A 17,030-nucleotide genomic window follows, 5' to 3' on the forward strand; every position below is an offset into this window, starting at 1 on the left:
TGAGCTTTTTTGTGAGCCATGCCTACTCATTGCATTACAAACATATGCTCAGCCATGCCCATTTATTAGTAAGTGCAGTCTGTAGCACAAAACTGTGTACGTTGCTGTCTGCAAGCTTACGTGAAGCCATGCCCACTAATTGATTATTGTACTAGTTGTACATAGTCTAGTCTTGCAGCAGGATAAGTATGAGCCACACCCACTTTAATATATCGGGAAATTGTAATACTAGGTATGCACGAAGCCATACCCAATTGCTGTCTGTAAACTCACAGTGGCTACGTGAAACCATAGATATATATATAATATACCTATTTTATGGTGGAACCAAACCCACTGACTGATTTTACAGGCTTAGTTATAACAGAACTACTCGTTTACTCCATACGAATAGAACGTTCGAAACGTAGTCTTGAGACCACCCGAAACATAGCTCTTAGGCCACTCCAAATAAATTCATCCACCGCCCGCATCTGGTTACTGTCAGCTCTAAATATTCTATTATTCCGTATTCTTCCATTATTTCCGGTTATTCTTGCATACTGACAGGCTCAGTAAAAGCATCTTGAAACAGTGTAAGCTCACGTGTCAGCAGTGCTATCAAGTCGGCACAAACTTCACATTTGTGTTATTTTTGCAGCTTAAAAAGGAAGGAACGAGCTAAGCATTCTTTTATGCAGCTTTTTATGGTTGTGCTGGACAAATAAGGGCTTGAAAAGCTATAATGAAATAATGGAAATGGACTGCCTGCCCGCATGAAAATGTGCCTGAGTTCAGGACGGGAAACAGAGATTTTATTTGGAGTGGCCTTATCACACGCCTCGGCTTTAGTTAATCCGGGTCAATCTGGGTCTGACCCGGATTGTTATCCGGGTCAGTGGGTCATACGGGTCAGCAGTAGTGACCCGGTTTCAACGCTGGAATGAACTAGAAACACAACTTACACAACCAGCCGTCTTTACAGCAGACCAATCTTAGTGGGGGTATGCATTAAAATATTTGTGGGTGCAGTATGCGCCTATCAATGTAATGCCCGACTACCACTGATACGGGTTGAGGGTGGGGAAAGGTCGGGGATTGTGGGGGAATTGATCACTAAATTTCCCTGACATAGTGGGGATTTGTCTTCACTAAAGAAATTCACTCAAGCAGTAAAAGTGTGTGCTTTCAATTTTGAAGGAGTGTTTGGGGCGCTAACTACTACATTCATACTAGAATCCACTCGCACCAATTCGTCGCTATACCAATCCACGCAACCGTTCAAATCGCCTCCTAGACCTGGTATTCCCGGGGTTTGCAAGTTGAGGCTTGGTCGGGGTTTGCATCGCCAGTACTTCCCCAGTAGGTGGGGAATTGTAATTTTCAGTGATGCAAATCCCCACCTTTCCCAACCTCAGCCTGTATTAGTGGTAGTCGGGGATTACATTGATAGGTGCATTACTGTCTGGGTTGTTAATCCACACAACCAAGCATTGCCATTGATTGTTAGTACTTTGAACTACTTTTCTAAGTGTATTTTAACTTATTTGATTGGCTATTCATTATCACTTTCTTGTTGCACTTAAAAGGCTTCTGTGATTTAGTTATTTTATTGGCTACTTTACAGTACAATTACAGAAACAAGGCTGTGCGATTTGGGATCAATTGCACTCCTACTATTGAGACTAATGTATGGCAAACTAAATCACTATGTGATTAGGCTATAAACATATGACAAAACATGCTATTTACAATTAATCATATAGTATATTAAAAATTATAAATTTAAAAATGAAGTAGGATTTTAAGCTATAAAAAGTAATGAAACAAGAGATGAACAATGGTAGCTATTACAGCATAGCATAATGGGAAATCCCTACTTTGGCATTGAACACAAAATAATTGTTATACCATGCCAAAGTAGGGATTTAACACTGAGCTATGCTGTAATAGCTACCATTGTTCATCTCTTGTTTCACTACTTTTATAGCTTAAAACCCTACTTCATTTTTAAATTTATAATTTTTAATATACTAGTTTGTTTAGTTTTTTGTTAAAGCATACAGCTAGCTATAAACATGTGACTGTTTTAATAGAGTGACTGCTGTATTAGAGTATCTCTAAACAGCCTGGTGTGTGTGTGTGCTTGCCCCAAAAATGGGTGTGGTCATCGTGGTTTCGATCAATTATTAGACTAGAGTAGCCTACCAACTTAAAGGTGTGTGGTCACAAATACAGCTAGCGTAAAAGGGGCGTGGTCATCGTGCTCTCGATCGATAGATCAATAATACGTAGAATAAAGAATGGGCGTGACTTTGTGACCTATCGTGGAGTACTGTTACCTCCGTACAGTCGGGGACCATACAGTAGTGTAGTCTAAGTGCCTTAAATAATTTTGTGGCGTCTATTATGCTGCTTAAAGAAAGTGTTGATATGGAAAATTAATGCTTCGGTATGATTTCGTTGAATGAAGAAGACAAGCAGCCTGATTGAAGATAAAAGAAAAGATAAAGCACACAGGGCGTACATTTGTCGGAACCCCAAAAGGCACATCGCACCGGTGAGTTTGTTGTTGTGGCGTAAAATGGTGACCGTGCGCTGCTTCGTTTGGGCTCTAGGCTTGCGACTGTAGTGAGTGAGACAAAATTTCAAGTTTTGACGATTTAAAAAAAATTCTATATTCGGCCGCCAGTAAGTGTTTTCTTGTTTTTAATGCTGCATTTGATGTTAGATGGACTAATATTATTCTGTAAAGGTGATTTTCATTGCGTAAGAAGTTTCTAAGCTGGTTTTTAAGGGTGGTATTTTTGGTGGCGCACGTCACTTTTGATGCAAATCCTACTTAAACAGTACGGTAGCCAGTTTTGCTTATTTTTCTTTCTGCCTGTTACACAACCCTACACATAGAGAATAATACATGAAGTTACCCTAGAATAAATTTTCTTTCTTCAATTTTTGTAGGTTACGTGCAAAAATTATGAATAATGGTTCCCATTTTATTACTGTTTTGTTTGATAGACAACTCACAAAGCCATTGACACGCTACCTGTGAAAACACGAAAAGAGGACAAAGATGATGTGGGCATGTTTTTACCAATTGGTGTGCCAAAGGACATCATTTAGGCTAAAATGACATCTAACAAAAAGAATCAAGCCTAGCATTAATGAAGGTGTCAGTCAGGTAGTCAGTTAGCCAGTCTGTAGAAAATTCTGAATATGGCTATTTTGGATCTATTGGCATCATTGATAACTGGACAGTGACAGTTGATAGGTTAGTAAACTGCTCACAGTTCCATGTAGCAAAGTGATCACCAATAATTAAATCAGGATTGGGCAGAGATTGCTTTTCTGCCCACAGAATAGTAGATGGTATGGTCTGCAGTTGTTAATCAGTTCGTAACCAAAACACATTCTCTGAGTTATTGTAACCAATTAACTGATTCACTGGTGTAGGTTAGATGTATGACAGAAGGTGATATGCTTAATCTCAGGTATTGTTAACTTACCTGCCATTTATTCTTTCCAACTTATCTCCAATCTGTCAAGTTTACCTGATCCTTTATGTAGTGGTCATTAAGGATGTCCTATGTACGTAACCTAACCTATATACCTAAAATACATTTTCAAGTAGACTGTGATTGAGGTTTTGCCACATGCAATTCCAGTGGGAATCCTGTACGAGTCCTCAAAAAAGGTTCCAAGTTAAACTTATGTATGTGGTTATCAGGAAACACTCCATTGTTGAAAACCTCTGCCTCTCTGATTCCAAAAAAGCAGACATTAAAGTCATACAGTAATACCAAGAGTTCATAATGTGGATCACTTTCTAATATTATGAACTATTGGTAATACATGCCATAAAAGTATGTCAACAACTACTAATAGATCCATCAAGCAAAGAAGCCTTCACAGATGTCATCAACAATCTGGACTGATTTTGTGCCAGTGCTTGTGAACTGGTCAAAACTTACAAGTTTTGCTTAAGTGATGATTGTACATGCAAGAACATACATGATCAAATCATTGAAGTCAATAATGGCAAATGTTCTGTTGTTAGTCTAACATATCTTTTAGTGTACCACAAGAGGTACAATGTATCATGTACAACTTACGTACCTTTGTCCTTTTTTGTGTCCCATTTCTTATTGCTTGTATTGCAATGACATAGATTCACAGGCAGCAACTTGTGTTTTATCATGCAAAAGTGAAATTCTAATCATCCATTTTGCACTGTGCCTTCAACAGTTTAAGTAAGCAGTTTGATTGCAGCCATAGTTCAAGTATTGTTCTCTGCTGTGTTACAAACAGAGCGTACCTGGGGAAAGGGCTACTTTGCCTGCCAGTGGGTAGTACTGGAGCACATGTTTCAGTTTGCCTAATGCATCTGCATGGTGCCTTTCATGTGGTATATGGGAGTTCATCATTGATAAATCATATTGGAAAAAAGGAATAAGAAAGAATTCATAAGGGAGATCATAGTGCAAATTCAATCTCTCCTTTAGCCAAAGGCGTAGGAATAATTTTCAGAGTGGGGGGGCAAAGATAGCCATAACCAGTCAACCATAAACTGATTAATACCCATGCAGACACGCAGGGTCCGGCTCCTCTGTACCCAATTCATATGTGTGTTTATATAAAGGTGTTGTGGGGTGTGTTATCACTAGCTAATAGTCCTACACCTATACTGCATAGCTATATCTCTTCACTCCCTACTGTGCTCCTCTACACCTACTGCATGTGCTCGATGCATGTATATATCATGTGAAAAATCATGGTCATGTGAAGTAGTCTGGTACATCGCAGACCCTGTCCGCTGGGGCTTATCGATTTCCAGCGGGCACTTATAATCTCTAATCGATAAGCCCCAGTGGATAGGGTCTGCGATGTACCAGACTACATGTGAAGGTCTTTTCTTTTCTTTATGAGAGCTTTACGTACTTCACACTACAAGGATTACGGCATTAATAGTGGTTATCCGCAAAGTGAAACATCGTTACCTTTAAGGAACTACCAGCTGGGATATCTGCTCTAGCAGGTGTTCCCAAATTGAGTGTAGATCACGTGAATACCACACTGCGTTCACGGTTGGCTACTTTGATTTTCAACATCCTTGTTTGTTTCTCTTGATAAATCAACTTCACCACAAAGTCTTAATAATTTCTGGTTTAATCATCGGTAGTCAGCAACTCCCATACACTTGCGCACTACAGTGTGACTGCCCTCTTAGACTTAGATCTGTTACCACCCTCAATTCAAGTTAAGCTTTCCCACATCATATAATGCCACGGATATGACACTCTTTCTGCTGTTTAAACTTCTCACTGCACGGGATCCAGGAAATATTTGAACAACAGATATCACAACAGAAATAAAATTACAGGCCTTTTGTGTTATTTAACTATGATACGGTACCTCGTACCTATGCTCGTACAGTACAATAAATAGCTTGACAGTTGTGGTGGACTGGTGATGCCACACCCCAGAGTGCTTTTGCATGATATTGTATGGCTTCTCGTATGGAGGTATGTATTTCTGTGTGCATATATAACTTTGGCTGATTGGCTACTAGTACTTGCCCCAAAAAGTGGGGGAGTCAAAACATGCTTTTGAAAATAGTGTGGGGGCTCGCCCCCCCCCAGTTCCGGCGCCCTTGCCTTTAGCCCTTATTATTACTAAAGCAGAAATGAAGAACTTTTTATTGTAATGACTATCCCTACTAGTGTTTTTAGTTCAGCACTTTTAGTACAATATGAAAGGTATTTTATACTTCATGACCTGAGATTACCATAGATATCAGGACACACAATAGTGTGTCATGTGGCCAAGTACAGCTAGTGCAAACACGCAACAGACAAGTGTGTATTTTACAGGAACCAAGTAAATGCTGTTTTCATTCATTCGTAGCCCAATAGTGCCTGAACGGAAATTAACCAGTTTTGCTGTGGAACCTCCCTTGGAGTAGGGCACCTCCTATTCCAAATTTGAACTGAATCTGCCTAGCCATCACTGAGATTTGTGCCTTCAAAGATGTTCATATTTTTCTTGATTTTCTTCTTAATTTTCTTACGTAAATTTCTTTTCACACACTTTAGAAAAATTGCAATAACTTGTGTGTGCTTTAGTTGATTGGCTTCAAATTTGGAGGGCAGTAAGAGCATAATTTACAACCCAATTTTCATACAGATCAAACTAAGAATAACAAAATTATGTGTGATTTTAAAATTTCAAAAGCGATTTGTTGTCACACCTACAAGGTAATGCACTTGATGGAATAACTTGAAAATCAGTTTGTACATGAAGCTACCATCATAGTGCAAACCTTTTGTGGCTTGAAAATGCCGAGAGTATTAGCTAAGGAGATATAAAGCAAAACCAAACATGTGAAAAGTGCGATCGAGATACTCTAATAGAACAGTCACTGAGAAGTAAAAAATGTGTGCAAAAATGTTGAAAAAAATTCTTCAGCTGGGTTCAAACCAGGGACTCCACACCTATATACTCAAGCCCTTCACTACTCTGCCACTGCTTTTAGTTGCTCACCTCACTTAATTTCTACCTTATAAATGAAAGTTCTGATTTAGTACACTAGAATGATAGCTCATAGATCTATCAGGGAAATTCTAATATGCATACTCAGAAAAAATATTAGAGTAGCTACTACAAAATTATGAAAGTAGCCTGTTGTACAGCCAAGTACAGCTAGTGTGCGTGGGTGACATACTCGTTTTACAGAACCAGAAATGCCATTTTCATGAATCCATTGCAGCCTCTTACAGGTGAGATGCAACAGCTAATTATGAGGATGGAGGTCATGTAGAAATTTCTTCTCCAGGATGCAGGAGAGGTAACATCAGAAGTCATTTTTTGATGTCAAAGTATTTAATGCTATTAATGCCAACTGCACCTTCATATTGTGGTACCCAAGTATCCTCACTTTATGATGTTTGGAATGTGAGAAACAATGGAAGTATGAACAACATATTAGGGATGGGTTGAGATTGGTTCTTTTACCCCACTTGTATTTTCAACATTAATTAAGGGGTGGTATGGGTCATGCTGCTCAGTGCTGTATTTTACAGAAGATTTGCTTTCCTTGTCTCTCTTCTAAAGGAGTTGTCATATAGTTCTGTGATGTCATGGTTACGTTCCGCTGTTATGTGTTTGAGAGGAGCTGGATCACATCAGGGCTGTCCACTTTCACAAGGAGTACTTGACCTTGCACTAGCTGAGGGTCAGGTGGCTCCAGCTCATTGATTGAAATTTGATCTTACACTGGGAAAAAAAAACACATTTGTGCCTGCAGTGCATATAGTGCATATTAAGCAAATATCACATTCACTTATGTGCTCATCATATTTGATCTAGAGTAAATGTGCTGTTTGCTTCACATTTGTTGTTGAGTGTAGGAGGAGATAAACAAGATTTGCAGCACATGTGGTCTGTATTTGTGCAATTTCACATGCATGGACAGATGTAGGATACATGCTATAAACCTGAAGTGCATGTATAAGACACATGTAGCATACACATGACAAATTTCACTTATAAGCTACTTAGTTTGATTCGACAATTAATTTGTTTTGAAAATAAAACATGACATAAATGTACAATTCCATCAACAGTTTTTTATTTACTTTTAGTTCAAATGAGTTTGACACTAACTGAAAAGTTCACAAGGCAGCCAAGTACAGCAAGTATTGCTATGTTTTAGTAGTTTTTCAGTAAACCCACATTCACTGATGTTTTACTGAGAGTTTAAAACTTAGTAAAACAATTATGTTCCAACATAGCTCTGATTCTCCAACATAGCTCTGCTTCGTGTGCTATGACATCTATTTTGTTGTTAAGAGAGACTGTCCACATCCTGTAATTTTCTACAACGCCACTACAGTGTGTATTTAATCAGTTTCTTTTTATCTGGTGGACGATTAGATGTCTTATCTCTGTCGGTGCACTAACTGCCACCAGAATCTTGCCCAATTAATTCATCGGCTGCTCTTAGTGCTCCTTCATACTTTCATTTTGATTCTGCACCAATAGTTTAAGAATAGTTTAGTGCTTTACACACTTTCTTTCTACAAAAAGAATATCTGTAACATATTGTAATACAAGTCACAGTAATTCTTACAATGTTCCTTCTCTGTCTTCTCCTAGAATGGCAGCGCAAGCTGACTGTTGTCATGTTTCTCTCCTGGCATGGGTGGCGTTTCTGAAGTTACTGCTCCTATCAGAAAATGGATAACTCTACACATAGAACACACATATTTGGAACATACGTTTAATAGTAATAGCTTCAGTACTACTTCATTTTATCAATAACTGCTTGTATGTTCTCTTGATTACCATCCAATGAAGTCTTTTCACCAAATCTGGCAATATTATGGGAGTAAATTAAGTTTCTCAAGTAACATGTATTCGTACTTGAGACTGAAATGCTCGTGTAGTTCTTCTACAATCTTATCATCATCATCATCCAATACGATATGTCTCGGACAACTGCCTATGATCACTGAATGATCACTTTTAAGCACAAAATGCAACTTACACTATTACAGTATCTTGGTATGTGACCAATCCTTGTCACATCTTAGAACAAGCCCTTTAGTCTGGTAGAATTAAGGTTGAACCCGGAAAAAATTCGAAGAAAGCTGATTTTGGTATCATTAGAAAGCAAATTTTTCATAGAATAACATATCCAAAATCCTCTAAAATCCACCCTGGGGAAAAAGATTATGGCCAATTTAGTATTGAGGCATATGTGACTGGATTCGGGAAAGTGGTTTACCAACTTAGACAAGTCATAACTTCAGATTGGAAAATGGTATTGACTTGAAACACTGCTTGAAGTTTCTTAGTTTACTAGAGTGGTATATCCCCAGTATATGGAACAGTTAATTGTTTGTTATTTTAGTAGTTTTTCAGTAAACCCACGTTCACTGATGTTTTACTGAGAGTTCAAAACTTAGTAAAACAATTATGTTCCATAATTAAAGTTACTGACATTTTGCTATCAGTATAACTGGGTACAACTACAGTAAAGCAGCTTAACAAATTACTAAACTAAGAACCTTCAAGCAGTGAAATGTGATCAGTAGTGAGCACCAGCATCACTTATTAGTTGCAGAAAATTTCAGGTTGATATTCACCTTGTACACTAAGTTGTGGTTTCTTAATTAAATGCATTTGGTAGACCCATATTTGCAAATCTGGTGATTTGTGACTAACAAAAAATGCACATTATCCTTAAAATATTTTCTCATTCATTGCAAATAATGTTAGCTGTATGAAATAAGAATAAGACTAGTTATAGAAATAAAAAGGTGCCTATCATGTAAATTCTGAACAAATATATTTGTCACAATTATTGTAAACAGTTTCCTCAGCACTTCTGCAACTCTCTCTTCCCTGCAACTGCCACATGCTGCAACGTACTTTAATCCATGATTACGACGAGAACATAATGTTGCTACCACATGGATTTGCAGTAGAAAGCTTGCATTTGTATTGTACAAATTTAAGTAAGATCTCTGGTGCTAGTCCCATGTCTGTCATCATCAGTTGCATTCAGCCTCGATCCTTCTAGTTTCCAGTTCCATGCATGGTAATGGATCAAGTTAGTCATTAAGTTCCTTCTAATGAATAACTTGTAGATGCACATGCAAGTTGTGAAAGTGTGCTGCTCTTGCAATCATTTGCACATCATTTTCTTCTTGATTAGGCCAACTTTACCCTGTTCAAATGTTGCAGATGTTGTATCACAGCCACCCCATGCAGGCATGTGAAAAGAGAAGATGTAATTATGTGTTACAATAGGACCTATGTGCCCAATAATGTCATCAATTTTCCAATACTCAAATGTTTCCCAACTTCTGAAAGAAAAATATACTTGCTATGTTCTGGTGCACTATATATGCAGGAGGACAAGAACATCAGTGTCTTCAGCTACAACACATCCTTCAATTGCAAATTGAAGTGCACATTTGAACAATCAGTGTGTCAGCATCCAAATTACATCGATGCACAACCTGGCCATCATCTCTCAGATATTGGACAATCAATTGATGTTTGTTCTTTTCATTTGCAAGAAAATTTCCTGACTTTAGTGTGCTTCCATAGATTCACTTGACTGAATATCTGCACCTGTACATACCATTTTAATATACCTGAGGATGCTGACAGCCCTACACACTGATTGCACACATGGGGATTCTGATGGTCCAATTGCAATGTGCACTTCAACTTTGCAATTGAAGGAAGTGGAGTGAATGTTGTAGCTAATGACAACAATGAAGTTCTTGTGCTACTGGTGCACACTGGAAGCAGAACATGGCAAGTACGTATCTTTTTTCATTCAGAGGTTGTAAAACATTGAAGATTTGGAAAAATGATGACATTATTGGGCACATACGTAGGTCCTCTTTTCACATGCCTGGGGTGGCTGTGATACAACGTCTGCAACATTTGAACAGGGTAAAGTCAGCCTAATCAGCAATCAAACGATGTGCAAATGATTGAAAAGTTAATGATGGATTGTATAATGCAACAATTGCACATGTTGAAAAAGTTGGAGATTGATGGGAATCAGTCTGATTCATTAAGGAGTCACAGGTATACAGTACATGGAAATGGTGGCATCAGAAAGTTATTACACATGCGAGCTGTGAAAGTGTGCTGACCCTTGCAGTTGGATGGAGTTTCGAGGATCAATGGTTTTAGTTGATGCCACAAGTTATTCATTGGAAGGAACTTAATATGGGGCTGGAAACTATAAGGATTAAGGCTGCAATCGGTGATGATAGACATGGGACCAGTCCCAGAGATCTTATATATTTGTACAATATAAATGCAAGCTTTCCACCATGTGATAGCAACATTATGCTCTTGTTGCCAACATGTATTATTAGTGTGTTGCAAAATGTGGGGGAGAGAGTTGCAGAAGTGCTAAGGAAACTGTTTTTTTATGTACAAATATTTTAAGGATAACACATTTTTGTTGGTCGCAAATGACCAGATTTGCAAAAATGGGTTTGCAAATGCATCCAATTGAGAAACCACAACTTAGTGTTCAAGTTGAATATCAACCTGAAAGTTTCTCCAACTAATAAGTGATGCTGGTACTCACTACTGATCAAATTTCAAGTCAATACCATTTTCCAATCTGGAGTTATGAGTTTTCAAAGTTGGTAAATTGGATATGTGTGGAAGATCCACTTTCCTGAATCCAGTACATATGCCTCAATACTAAATTGGCCATTAAAACGTTTCCCCAAGGTGGATTTTAGAGGATTTTGGATATGTTATTCTATGAAAAATTTGCTTTCTAATGATACCAAAATCAGCTTTCTTCGAATTTTTTCCAGGTTCACCCCTTTTTTTCAGTTAAACCTACTGGACTACTTGGTCTATAGTCTGGATACTTCTTGTTGTACTAGATTCAACACAAGTTGGCCTTCTTGAGATGAAATATGAACACTGAAATGTTATCACATATCCCAGTAACTGAATTGGTTACACCGTTAACTTACGACTCCCCATGTATGGCTGAATTCATCAGGTAATGGCTTTGTTAATGTTATAGCTTGCCCAAGCGCCAGTATTGCTCTATATCCGCTGGGCGTCTGTCACTTGTAGAACATTATAGCTGCCCTAACGATGGGATCCAACTGGCGACAGTTTTTCTCAGCAGAGTTCCTCTGGAAGCATACTGGGAGTGACAGGGTCTCTTCCATGATTTTCACACAGCACCTGCTTGTAACTTGCCCGCGCTTTCCTGTGACATGCAGCACGTGAGTTCTTTTCGTCACGGAGGCTGGATGGAGGCATACTCCAGCAAAAATTATGCCGAAACCATGAGGTATCATTTGCTGTTTGTGTTTACAAGAAGAAGGGGGACCTGTTTGTGATCCTAAAAATCGAAAACGGATTCATCGTAAAAAAAATCCTGCCGGCCTGGCTGATGCTTGTCCTGGCAAAGAACTGAATTATGAAGATGACGCGAAGTAATGTTAGAAGAAGCAATGGATTAGCCCAGTCGTAATTATGGTGATTTTGGTGAGCTTACAAGATGAAAAAAGTAAAGATTAACTGCCAATGAATGGACAAATCAGACCTATCATAGTTGTTCTCACTGTTTATAATTCATACCGGATTCAGTGGTCTCAGGTGTGTTGGTGTTGTTGTAGTCAGTGAATTCTGCCATTCTAAGTGATCAGTGAGTAAACTACTAGCTATACATAGTACCCTGGATCTAATCAAGAGTTCATAATATTTGTACATAGTACCATACAAATATTATGAATTCTTGATCTAATGTATCAGTTTTTTTTGTTTCTGCTGAAATGCTGTATGGGGTGTAGATTCTGTTAACTCAGTTTTATATGCATCTACACATGAATATCTGTGATATTCTGAGGGACTATACAGATGCTGGTTGTGTAGTTTCAAGAGTTACGACGATGGTATTTCCCCCTGTGCAAACAAATAATAAAGTTGAAATTTGGTTGTTACCTACAACGTGTAAAGAGTGATACAAACTTATCTTTATTTGATTAAAAAAACTTTTTGTACTTTGTCTAAGACTTTACTAGAGCAAGACACCTATTCTCCAAGCAACTTACCAATATTTTATCTCTATACCATGCAGAGATTTGTGCGATGCAGTATTATTTGTTAAACTTTTACCACTACATGGATTTAGCAGTAATAAAGTTTCTTGCCTTAGAATATCTTAAGTAACTTTTTAGAACATGTAAATCATCAAATCCATTCATTGGTGGTTGGAGAGACAGCATCATGTATACATTCAACATGAATTGAAGCGTATTGGATTAGAAATGATGGCTGTATATTGATGTGGCCTGTTCTGTATGTTATAATATCAAAATCTGCTGATATAAAAGAATACAGGGAAATTTGACAAAAGTACAATGAATTGAAAATCTGCTGCCTCTACTGGCTCAGCTCAGGCCAACTTATTATGGTATGCTACACTGAAAAAGCCATTTGGCCAGCATTATTTCTACTAGTGATCAAAATCAAGTGCATTTCCGGCAACTGAACACTGAAACAGTGGCTGTTCTTGCTGTGTATCTGTCAGTAAAAAAAAGTTATTTCTGTAATTTTATGCATGACAATTCAGCATGTGTTTCGTATAGTTGATTTATACTGCTGAGTTTTTAAACAATTGTTCACATGATAGTGAACTATAGTGCAAAGTGTACTTAGTTTGTCAATGATGTGTAATTCATATTCACTTCATATTTACATCATATTCATATCATGTGTATCATACATAGGCCACACTAGTAAATATAAGGTACATATGTATGTGTCATGGGATTGTAGATGAAGTAAATGTGTAGCAAATGTGTTACTATATGTACTGTACAAAACCACTAGCATACATATATTGCAAATATCACATGTGATCTTCATAATATTCAAACCATATTCAGGTTGTCTCACATATATGATGCACATATAGTTAACTATATTTGCTTCATATGTACTCTGTCGCACATATAGACAAATACATAATTTTTCCCAGTGTTAGTGTTTGTCTAGCACTTTTGACATCTTTAGTGCTAGGGGTGGTGGCAAGGGGTGCTGGTAACTCCAGGAATAATAAAAAAAATTCTTTTAAAATCCGTATTCATTGCTCCATAGTGCTTGAATGGTATAATTAACCATTTCTGCTATGTAAGCTTCCTTAGGGTAGGGCATCTCCTATTCCTAATTTGAGTTGAATCTGCCCATCTATCATTGGGGTATACATACCTTCAAAATTTGTCTTATTTCAGTTTTTCATATAGCCACACAGTCTTCTTTAGTAAAGAAGAAAAAAAGTTAAAAGGAATTATCAAGGCCAACCATAGGCTGGTTTTTGGAGCTCGCAATTACAACAAGAAGTGATATCCACACAAAAACAGCCAAGCTGTGAAAAAAGGGTGCAGCCTTAAAAAGCCTGGGTGAAAAAAAGTTGTGAAACAAAAGGTGGCAGCCAACAAATGACTGCAATGACGTTAATGCTAATAAACTTTAATAGTGCACAACAAATGATTACAATGACATTAATACTAATAAATTTTGATAATGCCTGCATTATTAAAATTTATTAGCATTAACATTATTGCAGTCATTTGTTGGCCGCCACCTTTTGTTTCACAACTTTTTTCACCCAGCTGGCTTTTTAAGGCCGCACCTTTTTTCACAGCTTGGCTGTTTTTGTGTGGATGCTATACGTATATCTACATCAAAGCTGAAATATTGACACACTTTTAAATTAGTTCCAGATGGTCCACCACGTGAAATCACATTAATGGATACTGATCCAGCAATGTTATCAGTAGTGTATAGACCACCAGAAGGAAGGTTACAAAATGGTGATGTGACTGGATATGTGATCAGATACACTAGAGTGGGTAGTGGTGTATCACAAATGATAACTATTATTGACATTAGTAGTGGATTTCGTACTTCAGTCATACCAGCATTAGTAGCTTTTGCCAACTACTCAGTAGAAGTGACTGCTGTTAATGTTAATGGAACTGGACCATTCAGTGATGTTATGTATGGACTATCTGGACAACATAGTGAGTGAACTGTTTAATGTACTTAATTTTACAGACTGCATGAGTGTTATGTTTCAGGACCTGCTACTGCTCCAAATTTACTAACAGCAGATGTTATCCAGTCAAGATTTGTGACATTGTCATGGATGCCACCTGATACTCCTAATGGGATCATCATACAATATGAAGTACAGTATAATGTTAACAGTACAACATCACTTGTTAACTTCACTGATACGCTGATGGGTACTGTTGAAAGATTATCACCTGGTACAATATATACTCTACAAATAAGAGCATATACTAGAGTGGGAGCAGGACCATTTAGTAATAGTATTACTGTAATGACTTTACCAGAACGTAAGCTGCAAATACACCTTTATTCCATTATTGTAATATTCATATTTCCTTTAGCCCCTGCTCCTGTTCCTAGTGTCACCATACAATCCATATCATCTTCTATGTTAACAACAAACTGGATGGAGCCTGATGTACCAAATGGTGTAATTACTCACTACACAGTGTTCTACCTGCCAGTGAGTGGTCCCTATGGTCCTATTATGACTAGTAATAGGAGGAAGAGACAACTAGCACAAGATGGAGAGTTTGCTATGGACTTTACTGGAACTTCTGGTACACTAACTAATCTTAATGGGTCAGTGACATACAGGATTCAAGTGTCAGCTGTTGCAATAAACAATTTAGTGGGATATCGATCCAGTGAAATGATAATTATTACACATGAAAAAAGTGGGTTATTTGAAATAACTTTTCGTGTGTTAACACTATGAACCATACATTCATTAGGGCCAACTGAGCCATGCAATATTGTTTCTACTAATGTAACACAATCAAGTATATTCCTCACATGGCAGAGACCTGATCCTCCTAATGGACTGATCACCAAGTACACAGTAAGTAATGGCAATGTCATGTTTAGTAGTAGTTGTACATGTTTTTTGTGTAGGTGTCATATAATGCTATGGTAACATACTTCAATCAAAAAACTGATGAAATGGATACATTTACTATTAATAACTCAACTACTGTTTTAGCTGATGACAATGATGTTTCATCTTCATTGAACCTTACTAATTTGAGACTTGGTACAGAGTACCAGTTCACCATTGTGGCTTATACCAAAGTGGGACCAGGACATGAAGCAGTGATCTCAGTATCCACATTACCTGATGGTATAGTTAAACAACCTACAGCATTATGTGTAACATTAAAAATCCTTGTATTTTGGTAGTTACGTGAATTTCTGAAATAATTATGTATAGGGGCGGATCCAGGAGCTGGCAAGGGGAGGTACAGGTAGTTACTTTAGGTGGGATGAACAGATTCTCTTGTTATTTGGTTTACGTATTTTTAAGCAGGAAGTAATAAATGTCTCACTGTTGATTTTGCCATTCTGGCTTTACAGATAGCTGTGAAGTCTTTAAAGTGTTCACAAGGCTATGAATGTGTTAAACACTAGAAAAATATTTTTAAAGGCGCTTAGGATGCCTGCAAAGACACTGAGTGACAGTTTGCTTGACAGCTAGTTTGACTTTGGTTCCAGTTTTCAATTAATGGTAATAATATGCATATTTTTCATCAGTTGTGGATTGATTTTGACCTAACAAAAAAATTGAAGGTTTATATACAGCCTGTAGTATTTCAATAAAAGGAAATATGGATCCTCACAAGAGGGACTGAGGGAGGGGGGTGGGGGCGCATTTGCCTCAAATGTGCCATGTTGGATTCACCTCTGATGCATGCAAATGTGATGGGATTTTAACATTGCAGTTTTGTTGTAAATGGTGAAAGTTAAAATTCTTTGTTTATAAGCTTCCATATTATTGATCTTTAAACATGTTCTATACATGTCATCTTTTTTTAGTTTTAGTAGTGCAGAAATTGTTTCCAGAGTCAGATATTCAAACAAACAGAAAAACTTTTTTGCCATGTTTGCACTATTGCACTTGTTTTTATATCTCATATAAATAAATAAATTCTTATTATTTCAGCTCCTCCTATACCCCTCATTCCACAAGTATCAAGAGCTAATGATACTACAGTGGGAATAGAAATACAACAGGCACCTGATCTGAATGGTCATATCATGTAAGTGGCTTGTATTTGTTTCTTGAACTGTATATGTGGTAAAATGTTTGTGGGTTTTGTAGATCTATATGTATAGGTACAGTAGTATGTTATCGCATCAGGTGTATAAATGTACAGTAATGCTTAATTTCCTTGCTCATTTTCATCTTTAAGCATAGTAGGTTTGAAATACAATCACAAACCTTTTGTTTGCTAACTCTACCACCGTATTTTTCAAAGAATATTAGACTCAGGTTTCAAGTCATAACACCTATGTGTCATTACTACATGCACCAAAACTGTTGTTTGCTTGACAAAATGTAATGTATGCCGTGATAAATTTCCATATATACATTGGCCTTTAATATCAACAGTGCATTAATGTTCAAGGGA

At 37.4% G+C, this 17,030-nt stretch overlaps 1 protein-coding gene across 2 annotated transcripts in view; it reads left to right on the forward strand.

Annotated features, from left to right (window-relative positions):
• The window catches only part of LOC136255345 (protein sidekick-1-like), a 95,814-nt gene that overhangs the window by 65,940 nt on the left and 12,844 nt on the right, over positions 1-17,030 (forward strand). For both annotated transcript variants that reach the window (XM_066048086.1, XM_066048085.1), the window contains exons 9-14: positions 14,265-14,570; positions 14,628-14,909; positions 14,964-15,299; positions 15,357-15,463; positions 15,517-15,742; positions 16,562-16,658. In XM_066048086.1, the coding sequence (XP_065904158.1) occupies positions 14,265-14,570; positions 14,628-14,909; positions 14,964-15,299; positions 15,357-15,463; positions 15,517-15,742; positions 16,562-16,658 (1,354 nt within the window). The remainder of the gene's footprint in view (positions 1-14,264; positions 14,571-14,627; positions 14,910-14,963; positions 15,300-15,356; positions 15,464-15,516; positions 15,743-16,561; positions 16,659-17,030) is intronic.

This window comes from Dysidea avara, chromosome 5 (assembly GCF_963678975.1).
Source record: "Dysidea avara chromosome 5, odDysAvar1.4, whole genome shotgun sequence".
Taxonomy (NCBI): Eukaryota; Metazoa; Porifera; class Demospongiae; order Dictyoceratida; family Dysideidae; genus Dysidea; species Dysidea avara.